The 11,103-nt window shown below is 54.2% G+C and overlaps 5 protein-coding genes across 5 annotated transcripts; 2 read left to right on the forward strand and 3 right to left on the reverse strand.

Moving 5' to 3' along the window:
* Positions 1-683, reverse strand: WHR41_09371 (uncharacterized protein). The gene has a single exon (XM_069377974.1). It carries the CDS (start codon positions 294-296, stop codon positions 21-23), a length of 276 nt encoding a protein of 91 aa, XP_069224932.1. The 5' UTR covers positions 297-683; the 3' UTR covers positions 1-20.
* Positions 684-1,841: 1,158 nt separating this feature from the next.
* On the reverse strand, positions 1,842-2,939 carry WHR41_09372 (uncharacterized protein; the record flags this gene model as incomplete). Its single annotated transcript, XM_069377975.1, has 3 exons — positions 1,842-2,281; positions 2,340-2,579; positions 2,704-2,939. 3 exons carry the CDS (start codon positions 2,937-2,939, stop codon positions 1,888-1,890), a joined length of 870 nt encoding a protein of 289 aa, XP_069224929.1. The 3' UTR covers positions 1,842-1,887.
* A 2,919-nt stretch (positions 2,940-5,858) lies between these two features.
* Positions 5,859-7,047, forward strand: WHR41_09373 (uncharacterized protein; the record flags this gene model as incomplete). The annotated part of the gene is made up of 3 exons (XM_069377976.1): positions 5,859-6,213; positions 6,279-6,708; positions 6,770-7,047. The coding sequence occupies 3 exons, from the start codon at positions 5,859-5,861 to the stop codon at positions 6,963-6,965; spliced, it is 981 nt and encodes a 326-aa protein (XP_069224928.1). The 3' UTR covers positions 6,966-7,047.
* Positions 7,048-7,333: 286 nt separating this feature from the next.
* Positions 7,334-8,773, forward strand: WHR41_09374 (uncharacterized protein). Its single transcript, XM_069377977.1, has 5 exons — positions 7,334-7,575; positions 7,666-8,074; positions 8,131-8,190; positions 8,247-8,324; positions 8,380-8,773. Exons 2-5 carry the CDS (start codon positions 7,762-7,764, stop codon positions 8,607-8,609), a joined length of 681 nt encoding a protein of 226 aa, XP_069224931.1. The 5' UTR covers positions 7,334-7,575; positions 7,666-7,761; the 3' UTR covers positions 8,610-8,773.
* Positions 8,774-8,964: 191 nt separating this feature from the next.
* WHR41_09375 (uncharacterized protein) lies at positions 8,965-10,494 on the reverse strand (the record flags this gene model as incomplete). The annotated part of the gene is made up of 1 exon (XM_069377978.1): positions 8,965-10,494. One exon carries the CDS (start codon positions 10,492-10,494, stop codon positions 8,965-8,967), a length of 1,530 nt encoding a protein of 509 aa, XP_069224930.1.
* Between the last annotated feature and the right edge of the window lie 609 nt (positions 10,495-11,103).

Consider the following 11,103-nt stretch of genomic DNA (forward strand, 5'->3'; position numbering starts at 1 on the left):
TCATTCCCAGACATCCATGTTCATATCATGTCGGAATGATGAACATGACATGACGTAATGAACATAATGAACATAATGGACTGTCGGTGTACTCTCTGGGTGCAAGACATGACAAAGGCCCAGAAGGAAGCCATAGGGTAGGCCTTGACAGCCTCGATGACGGTCATGTTGTGTTCAGCATTTTCGGCCTCAATGGCGTTCGCCTTGTAGTCGGCGATGCTCGCCTTCTCGGCGAAGGTGGCCTCATCCTCAATCTCGTGCGCAACATGCTTCTTGGACTCCAGATCGTGATCCATAGTGGGATATAGTGCCTCGTGAAGGCTGACGGATCGCAAAGATGCTCCACGTACTAAGGATACACCAACGAAGGCCCAGTGAAGACCAGGTGAGGAAACAGCGGGTCAATGGGCCATGGAGCGGGCCATCCCCAGATATAGAGCTGGAGAAGCATTGTGGAGGTGTTCGGGAGCCGGGGTAGAGGTATCCGGGGATGGCACACGTGGTGCTTTTAGCCGTCGAGCTAGTCAGAGGCGGACCACTGCTTGTTCGTGAGGCTGATGGCTTGATTGGAGTCCCCTCGCGTCGCTTCGTGCTGCTGCCGCCCGAGTGCGGATCTTTTGCCGGAGATGGGCTGGTGGTGGCGTAGAGTCCACCACACACGCGCGACAGAGACACATCCAACGGCAAAGTCGGCCGTGCGGGCGTCAAGCGAGGTGGAGCCAAGGCGGCCCAAGCACGCGAAGATGTCGCTTGGCGGATGCTTTGCAATCTTGTCGCACGCCGCCGCGAGAGCCTCAGCTGCCGCCGCATGTGACTGCAAGGTACCTAGGAATCGACACTGAGCTGCTGCTTGTCGCGACGCCCTACCACTTTGCGGACACATCAGCCCTGCACTTTGCCTGTCTCGAACTGCCCATACTGAGCTGGTCAGGCACAACACTCACGTTCACTGGGACGCAGGCCGTGAACAGCCGCGGCATGGTGTCAACAGCAGAGTGGAGCCGAGTGAGATGTCGGCCGGTCTGGAACACACGGCTGATGCCCCGCGGGGCCCCGACGGGTTTTCTGGAGCCTGGATGTGCTGGGGCCGAGTGGGGAAGCATGCCAGCACGGAGCCAACACCACCGCACGCGACAGGATGATAAAGCACGCAACAGCCTCAACCTCTCCGCTTAGGGCTTCTTCTCGGGATGTGGACGACTTTCACTCCCGGTCCTTGACGAAGGACGCGGTGTTCGTGTGACTTATGCCACCAATTGCACGATCTCAAGGAGCTGACAGGGCTGTGCCGTTCGTTCAATGAGGACCTACTGTCAAAGAAAGAGAGCCTCCGCCTTATTTCCCACGCGCTTGCCCGGCGTAAGCGAGCCGAGCATCATGCATTTACCCACCGCTCCACTCCGACACTTTCAAGATAGACTACCGCCTCAGGCAGAGGCTCACCAACCTTCATGGCGCCGGCATCCAGTTTAGACTTGCCAACCGAAGCATTTTCCTCCAAGCAATGCGGTAGCGACACTCCCTTCGTTCCGCCTCGGAGTACGGGTGATTGACCAGAAGGACGTCGTCCAGACTCTTGGCTGGTTTGAGACCATGCTTTGCCAGAAGCTCATATTGCCAAAGAGCTGCTACTCTCGCGCGGGAGTAGTCCTGGCGTGAAGACGACGAGCGCCGTGGACTACACCCCGGCTTTTCCTCGTCGAACACCGTGATGATGTCAATGACAATCTCGCTCTCTCGAAGTCTTGACGCTTCGTTTGATACAATCCAGACTTGATAGAGGCAGCTCCTTTTCACGTGGAAGGTGGGATGGCCCTCCTTGAGCATTGTCACATCGGGCTTGTAGGTGTTTATGCTATCATTGTTATTGCTCGTAAGCTGACATACTCAGTGAGGCCTCTGCGCATAGACGACACTCAGGTTCGCTCTCAAGTAGATCTTGCCACTACTCAACTCCTGAGCCGCAGCCTCTTGAAGCTTCGCAGCCTCGTCAGAAGCCCAGTAACCCGAGCCACCATCCATCTTCTTGTGCATTTCGGCAATCCCACTGAGAGCGGCCATGCACACTTTACTGAATTCGTGGCGTGTGCTGCTGACGCGATCGGAGCCGAATACATCGGTTTTCACGTCTGCAAACCCGGCAGCACCGGCGATGGAAGGCAGCATTAGCACTTCCTCCCAGCCCTGCCCGCGCTCCAGGCCATGTCGGACGAGATTCTTGATGAGGTTTACTGATGCCTCTCGGCTCGCTGAAGGCTCGTTTTGAAGAATCTCCATGGACCTGTGAACTCCGGTTAATACACAACCATCGTCGACACCTGCATCCGAGATGAACATACCCAAAGTCTGCTTCCTCCCACTGTAACCATCCGCCGGGTTTGAGTAATTGTAACAGATTCCTACAAGCGAGTTCCCACGTGTTCTTGGGTAGGCCAAGGACGAGCAGCCGCAAATGGATCACATCAAACGTCGCTACCATGTGCTGAGGCACAGGGTCGAGAACGTTGAGCACGGAGAAGGCCAGGCCTTGCGGTGGTTGCGATGGAAATTGCGAGGAGCTGATATCAAAGCCTTCGTACCTGAAGGAAAGCAGTCAGAAAGAGCTGCGCGACACAAAAAGAGCAAGGCTCACGCAGGCGAACCCCGAGATTAAACGGAAAGAACGACAAGCGTTTTGCCGTGTGTCTTGTGATGCAGACTTACGAATGCTTAGCCCGCCCGCACTCTTCCGCGAGTTCAATCAACCACACCCCTGTACCAGTTCCAACGTCACCAATACGCGCGCCGTCTGGAAGGTCGGCCGCAACACAGGGGTGGAGGAGGAAGCCAAGGTTTTCCCTCCAGAGGGCATGCTGCATGTTCAATCGAGCGCTTTCCTTCGCATCTCGGGTGAGCCCGTACGTATCTGGCATTTTCGTGGTGCCGTTAGTGTGAGCCATTTTTGCTTCTCGCCGTCCAAGGGTTCAAAGTGCTTGTTGAGACAGACACGCTGAGCATTTCAGGTGTAATGCGGGCGTTTATAAGCATTCCCAAGCCTGTGATCATATGAGCTAATACCACGTAAGCTCAGACTCTAAAGAGCTTCAGTCCACTTTTCTCCGTGAGACCGAATGCCAAAATCCTGCCGTAACTGTTTGCGGTCTTTCTACGAATCCTGCGGATGGTGTAGGTTCGCGTTGTACAGAAGCCCTAGCTCCTCCCATCCTTCGAGCCCTTGTCTAGATTTACTGAACATGACAGATGCTTTGGCACGTCGCTTGCTGCTCAGACTCTGGAACATATCCATTGCGGCTTATTACGCGGTTGCATAGCAGGCACAAAGGATCGCCATCAGATTCAGGAGCTCCTCGGCTTCGTTTTCCGGGCGGACGATCATACAAATGCCGAGCCAAGCTGTTTCTCCACAACAACGTCGATCAGGCGTGCATTTGTGCAAATCACTACGATCTCCGGCTTGTGCGAAAGCCGCAGACTTCAACATGACACTCGTGCATACCGATGACCGCTGAAGATAAAAGATTGAGCCTCTTTAGTCCAAGAAAGCGCATCACTTCCGGACTTCCCTTCCCCGGCTCCCGACCACCGCGATCACCGAACACCGGCCACCGAACACTCTCGGGGTCTATGTCGGACACCAACCTCGGCCCGTACGCTAGAAGTGTCGTCCGCCAGGAAATGACAGCATTGGGCGGTCTTCGAGATGAGCGGAGCTCGTGAGCCGTAAGACTTGCATGCATTCGCGGTCCCAGCCGAATCCAGGGCATTCTGCTTCATGAGGGACTTTTGCTGGTATTTGAGTTTGGCGCTCCAGCTGAAACAGCAGGAGTCGATTTCTCTCTTTTGCCACTCGTGTCTGGGCGATTGTCTGGGATGAGTGCTGTCTATTCTCCAGTCCGACATGCCTTATGCATCATCGGAGCTGAGCTGGAGCATTCAGTTCACACCAGCATCGCGCATCGATTGGCGCAAGGTGCTCCTGGGTCGGTATCGAGTTGATTCATCCCATCAAACTTTCCAGCGCGATCGACTGGTGGAGGGCACCTCCTAGACCCTTACTTTTTCCTGGCTGCTCTTTTGGATGTGATCCAATTTCGAAGCAAAAAAGTTTCCGCTGCACGCAGATACCCGTCTAGAGTCAACTGGGAGCACCCAGAGGCGTGCTCTGCGATCTAGCCCGACCGATGAGCCATGCCGACGTCCAACAGCTGATCCAGAATTAGCACTGTTGTGCGAAACGGTAGAGGTGTCTGAGCGACGGGAGTCGCCGAGGATTATGGGCGCTTTTCACGGAAGTTGAGGAGGCGGTGAAGCACATTAGAATAAGCATTCCACTACTTCGATGTGCCGTCTCAAGTCACGCAGGCTTAGAGTCCGAGTTCTCACCACAAGCGAATCATGCAGGAGTGCTTATTGCTCGATCGCTGGCCGACACGCGCTTCACCTCTTCCGGCTTCGATGCAAGGCCACGTCATGTCACAGCGTCTTGTGCGATGATCCGTGTCCGGACTGCCAGGGAAAATGATCTAGACGGCAGGCTCAGCACTATCATAGATCGAGCCTGAAGACCACCCCTGCGCTGTATCCGGATCTTTGAGTGTCCAATGGCCGATGCGACAAAACGGCCGTTGTCGCTTTCTTGAAGTTGGCGCCCACTTGGCAGTGGCTAGACACAGGTCCTTCTTCGTGACTCCTTCCAATTACGTACATGGGCAGTGGGTAAGAACAGCGTTGCGACTTCCAACGCTGCCCACCTCGGTGAAGCTCGACATATGGCAAGAAGGCCATTGCTTTTGAGGGTTGAGGTGTTCCAGAAGGGCGCTGACTCAATACGCTGTCCACGTCGTCCAGCATTTTGCACAAACTTCCGTGAATGTACGGAAGGCTGTATGCCTGCGGGCAAACTTCAGAGTCGACACCACGTCTCCAACTTATAAAGTAACCTCCGGAACATTTCGCAGACTCGGCGGGATGCCTTGATCTTTCCGCTGGAAGCTTCAGATCTACTTTGACATACGTGAGAACCAGTCGGAGGAAGGAATGCTAGTCAAAGCAGGGCGTGAATGCGAGCCTGCAGTCTAACTTTGTGTCGATACATAAAAGCCACACAAGAAATGGCTCGCGCATGCTCAAATTGGCCGACGGAAGCATGGGCAATAGCGAAGGCATTAACAGTATGCCCGATTCCGCAGCTGGCACCCTGAAGAGGTTCAAGTGTCGAAGCTGAAATCCTGATCAGCAAGCCTACTGAACCGTCAGTCCGTAAGTATTTCTCCGTCTTTGGGTGACCGAACGCAATCAGCTCACGGATCCAGCGAAGGTTTGGCCATGCTGGCGAGCAGAGCGGCTGTTATAGTCAGGTGCCCGTGAACAAGCGGGGGCCCCGGACATCGGCTCCACGTCAATTCTGCCGGAGGCTATACATACGAGCAGCCATGATCGTCAGAGCTATACTTGTCTTGGCACGAATCTTCAGGCGGTTGGCAGGATGCTCCATTCATTGGAGAATGCAACTCCAGAAATTCTTTACGGCGTACCCGTCCTCCTACGGCGATTAAAGCGGTACCACCGGTCAAATACTACGCCTTAGGCGCGGTTCTACGAGGAGTTGCAGTGTAGTGCTCGAACTTCCGCCACGGCAATGTGCATTATGCCCTGGTTTGAGACGACACATCCCATGACTGACGACCGTTTTGGCTTAACAAACTATCGCTTGTTAGCGTTCGCCAAGTATAACAGACGGTGAAGGGTGATGATGCAGTCCCTCAACTTGGCAGCGTTTGGAGCATTCGAGCAGGGTATAAAAGACCAGCACGAATCCCACAGACCCAATTGGTGACACACAATCGCCAATCGCAGCTATGAAGATCGCCGGAACATTTACCGCCGCCCTCGCATTGGCATTCGACCTCGCCCTGGGAGCCAGCTTCTCCAACCCTCTGAAAGAGTTCAATGGATCAGACCCGTTCATAGTCTACTCCGATGGATTTTACTACCTAATGACGACAACATGGACCAACATCCAAGTCACTCGCTCGGCAACACTTGAAGGACTGAAGTCCGGAGAAACAAAGGTGGTCTGGGAAGACCCAGACCCATCGCGATGCTGCAACGTCTGGGCTCCCGAGGTGCACTGGCTAGACAATAAGTGGTGGATCTACTACGCTTCTAGCGCAGAGGGGGACACAGCTAACCAGCGCATGCGTGTCCTGGAAGGTATGGTTGCATCGCTCCCAGTCCGCGGTATCATTATCTCGTCCGGGAACTAAATCCACGTCCAGGCGGCGCAACGCCCTTCGACCCCTACTCCTATGCGGGCCAGCTGTTCGACGAGTGGGCCATCGACCTCTCCGTCATTCGCGTTGCAGATGCCAATTATTTTGCCTACTCATGCTTCCGCTCCGAGATCCAGTCCCTCTGCATCGCTCCCATGAACACGCCGGCGTCAGCAGGGACTCCGTCGCTCCTGTCTCAGCCAAGCGAGGAGTGGGAGAAGTTTGGGTCGTTCGCAGTCAACGAGGGTCCTGTCGGCTTATACCATGACGGAGACACCTACATAGTCTACAGCGGAAGCAACTGCTGGGAGCCAGAATATCAGCTAGGCTACCTTAAGTACGATGGGGCAGGCAATCCTCTACTCGTGAGTAGCTGGGCCAAAACAGGCCCAGTATTTAGCAGCGCGAACGGGAACTATGGTACTGGACACAACGGGTGAGTTTGTTCTCTGGAAGCACGCTTCACTGCCTAAGCTGCATTCGCTGACTTTCCGTAGATTCTTCACCAGCCCGGATGGCACAGAGACCTGGAACGTCTACCACGCGACAACGATTCAGACCGGCTCCTGTGACGGCAATCGATACACCGCCGCCCAAAAGGTGAACTGGAATGCCGACGGCAGCCCGGACTTCGGTGAAGCGGCTGCGCTTGGGACAGTGCTTGACGGACCTTCGGGCGAGCCCTCGTCCTGAGAGAATCTCAACTTGTGTCAAATCCCCAGCGTCACGTCCTTGTTGATGATCTCTTTATCTTTTGAGGGTTTTCTTCTGTTCCGGTGGACTAAGTAGCTTTGACGTTGGTTGGGATAGATAGCATAGAAATGGCAATATCTCTACGCCGGAAATGAATATAACGCTCGAGGCAATGGGACATTTGCAGGTCACTCTCAGATCGTAAAGATCTCTCAAGGTTGTAACACTGGTTCGTAGGGCTGTCAAGGTATACTTTACCCTAAAGAGCCAGCATGCCCGTGCATCATCAGCGTGCCCTAATTTGTAGATGACTACACACCCAGCTGTACAACATCAAGGCACGTACTCTCAATGAGTGTACATACAACAGATGAGCACAGAGTATATCTCCATGCGTAGTCTATTACGCTGCTTCAAGCCAAGCAATAGGTAGGCAGAATAGCTTCTAGGCGACTACAAGCCCCGGCCGTGCACCCGTCCAAGCTTCTGCGCTCCGTTTCATCTACATGGCCGGGAGTAGGGCGTTGCGACAAGAACACTGGGTATAGTGATCGCGAGAGCATCGGGCTGTCGCGAGGACGGCGTTTCAGTTCCCTAGCGAGAGACCTTCGTAAGTTTGGTGTCTGCTCCGCGCAGACCACGGCCGCCGCTTTATATGGTCCACCACAGCCTTCATCCTCTGACTCTCGATTCTTGACAGACAACCCAATCCGAGATTCTACTCACAAAGGCTGCAAATCAGCCTTACATTCGTTCCAATACATCTCCTAATCAACCCTACTTCAACTTCTCCAACATGAAGACCGCAGCCCTCACCATCGCCTCCCTCTCTACCTTCTCGCAAGTCGTCTTCGCCGACTACGGCTGGCAGTTCGGCAATGCATTCTCCACAGGCCCGGTGGCAACCAACTCGTTCATCCGCGAGTCCACGACGACGCTGGTCCTGCCGGAAGTCAACAGCCCGCAGACCGGCAACCTCGCGCTGTGGCCCGGTATGGGAACCAGTGGCGGCGACCTGATCCAGGCTCTTGCCATCTCGGTCGCTGATGGAAGCGCCGGGTGCCCCAAGGAGTCGGGCAAGTGGTGCATTGTTGCCAGCACGCTTGAGGGTGAGTCTCATGGATGTCGCAATTGCAAGAGAACGGCGAGCTGACAGCATGCTTAGGTTCTCAGCAGATGGGCGACGCCGTCTCGGCCGGAGCTGGCACACAGGTGACTATGGACTGTATGGAAACCCTTTCAATTGAACTTTACGTGGGAAAGCGCTGACACTGCGAACAGACAAGTACAACGACTCGACGAAGAAGTACGATCAGACCGTCTCCGTCGACGGCAAAGTCGTCTCCAAGCTCTCCACCGGTGAGTCGGCAAACGAGCTCAAACCTCATGCGGCAAAGAGCTGACAGATCAATAGACTCCGGCGTCGCTCAAGGCTGGGGCACTGCGACCGAATGCCAATCCGCCGCGTGCGGCAAGTACGCTAGCCACAAGTACATCAACACGAAGATCATCATGGATGTCGCCGACCCAAACTATGCTCAGACCAAGGGCACCACAGGCGCTTCCGGAGAGCTGGTGACGAACGATGGTGGCAAGACTTGGACGGTCGACACCATCACGATCGAGGGTGGAGAGTTCGTGTGAAGGTGACGAAGGCGTGCCTAGAGAGACTGGGTTGTGACCTGCTAGCTATGTCGCATCAGGTCTCGATGTGCGGAGATCTCATGACCAGTTTGTCTACGTGTAAAAGTTAGTATCAGACACTGGATTTTGCCCATTCAGGTACCAACTTTTCGCTCATGATCTCAAGAATATTCAGCGATGACGAAGATTTGACTTGAAGAGCGAGTCGACATCATGAGCTCGAGATTCTTGTGCGCAGATCGATGCTTCCGTGGGTGTGGACTTCCTCGTAACAGCGCTGTCGAGCCCGCATTCCCTTGTATCTGTCTACTTCTCCGCCTACCTACCGACAAGTGGCATAGCGAGCAATCAAGGTCTAGCCGCTGTTGGCGTCAGCAGTCCCAGCCGAACAATAAACCAGGTAGTCGGCGACCACCGAATGCGGTTCGCGATTCGTATCCGGGCCCTCGCCACGTGCGCAGCCCAAAGGTGTCCGTTGATGGGAGTCCAGCACGTCCAACCGCGAACCAGCGTGAACGAGCCGCTTGCAAATTTCAAAGTGGCCGTTCTCAGCGGCATAGTGCAATGGAGTCTCGCCGAACGCGTCCTGAGCATGCACGCTAGCTCCGAGGTCGAGGCAGCGTTGTGTCGTATCCTCGCATCCGATTTCAGCAGCCCAGTGCAATATCGTCTTCGAGTATAGCTTGCATGTTTTGGAGGCTAGCTTCGTTGTGAGATGAGGCAAGAGAAGTGCAACCATATCCATTTTCCGATTCTTGAGAACGAAGACGAAGCAATTATCACATACCGAAGCGCCGTTCTGGAGCAGCACCTGCACCTGTATGGCGTCGTTCCTGTATATGGCAAATTGAAGGGGGTTCATCCCGCGCTTGTCTCGAGCTTTGACGATAGCGGTCCTCTCGAGAAGTAGTTGCATTAGCTCTATACTGCGGCTTTTTGCGGCAGCTCGAAGAACACTGCCATATTGACCGCCTTGAGCGTGGACATCAGCCCCACTTCTGAGCAGGAGCTCTGCAATCTTTCTGTTACCCTTTATTGACGCAGCCTGTAGAGCATTGCCATAACGCCCGCTTTGGTCATTGACGTCAGCACCATTTTCCAGAAGCAACCGTACCACTTCTGGACATCCAGTGTCTGCATCGTATCCCCATGACGCCGCTTGAAGAGGAGTGCCGTAGTGCTCGTTTGGGGCGTTGATGTTAGCACCAGATTCAAGGAGCAGCTGTACCAAGTCTTTGCTGCCACTTCTCGATGCAATATGAAGGGCAGTGCCCACGTATTCTTGCTCAATATCAAGGCGAGCACCTTTCTCGAGCAAGAGACGCACAATTTCCGTATTGCGCACGCTGATTGCTTCATGGAGTGCAGTTCCCTCGGAATCACTTTGTGCGTCGATGTCGGCACCCCGCTCGAGCAGAAAACGAACCACAGCTATGGTTGCATTGCGGAAGCCGAGTGAGGCAGCATGTAGAGCAGTATGCCCTTTGCTCCGACCGGGAGTTTTGGCGTTGATATCGGCACCATGGTCAAGTAGCAGCTTCACGACCTCGTTGTGGCCTTGCCTCGAAGCGACTATGAGGGCAAACCCATGTGGCCCGCCCTGGATGTTGGCGTCAACTCCGCTGCGCAGCAGATCACTGACGACGGCTTCCAGTCCAAGAAGACTCGCACAATACAGAGCTGAGGGAGTAACAGGCCGCTCGTTTCCACTACGTCCAAAGTTATCGTCCGGATTGTCAATCTTGAGCCAATCTGCCCTTGCCTTGTCCAGTTGTAGAAATGCAACCTCACGGTTATGGTCCCCGCCTTGTTGCAATTGCGAATGACGGTACCACGACTGCGCAGCATACTCCACTAGAGGGAAGACCTCACAGTCGCTCCTCATTTTCGAGTCAGGCTCCTTCAATGCGCTGTAATGTCGTAGATATGTGATACAGCTATGGGCGAGAAACCTGTGGTTGATGGTGCTTTCGAGGTGGAAATGATGTGCAGTGCTTTTGAAGATGCGGTTTGACTCCAAATAATCTTTGAAGGAGAAATGAGCAAGCCGGATCCTTGTACTCGAGACAGGAGTTTGGCTCTGATGTGCGAGATTTTCATGGTCTAGGCTGGCATCCAATGAGACGGGGCCACAGAACTCGGCGTCATTATAGACCTTCACTTGAGCTTCCTGTGGGTCTAAGATTGCCACTAGCCCAGAGAGGATGTTCAGCGCGTCTTCAAGACCTCCGCGATTGTCCACATCCACACTGCTCTCATCTGCGGGATCGATTACGGCGGCCTCGACCAGTTGACCAAGCGTCAGTGGCCTTTCCGCATACGTAAGCCATTGAAGGAGCGTGAACGCATGCTGGTAGTACATCTCGTCAATGTCAAGAAGAATGCGTGTATAGGTCTCATCATAGATCTTGAATCTTGATTTTCTCAATCAGATAATCAATCAGGTAATCAATCAATCAGGTCCCTGATTGAGCTCGGACCTGAATAATCAGAT

The sequence above is a fragment of the Cladosporium halotolerans genome (assembly GCF_011745625.1).
Source record: "Cladosporium halotolerans strain TM138-S3 chromosome Unknown Sca140, whole genome shotgun sequence".
NCBI lineage: Eukaryota > Fungi > Ascomycota > Dothideomycetes > Cladosporiales > Cladosporiaceae > Cladosporium > Cladosporium halotolerans.

Bases quoted from the DNA above. Each gene is read 5' to 3' on its own strand.
- WHR41_09371 (XM_069377974.1), bottom strand. From the start codon at position 296: ATGGATCACGATCTGGAGTCCAAGAAGCATGTTGCGCACGAGATTGAG.
- WHR41_09374 (XM_069377977.1), top strand. From the start codon at position 7,762: ATGAAGACCGCAGCCCTCACCATCGCCTCCCTCTCTACCTTCTCGCAA. The intron at 8,075-8,130 runs GTGAGTCTCATG...CAGCATGCTTAG, and splicing joins TGTTGCCAGCACGCTTGAGG to GTTCTCAGCAGATGGGCGAC. The intron at 8,191-8,246 runs GTATGGAAACCC...CACTGCGAACAG, and splicing joins CACACAGGTGACTATGGACT to ACAAGTACAACGACTCGACG.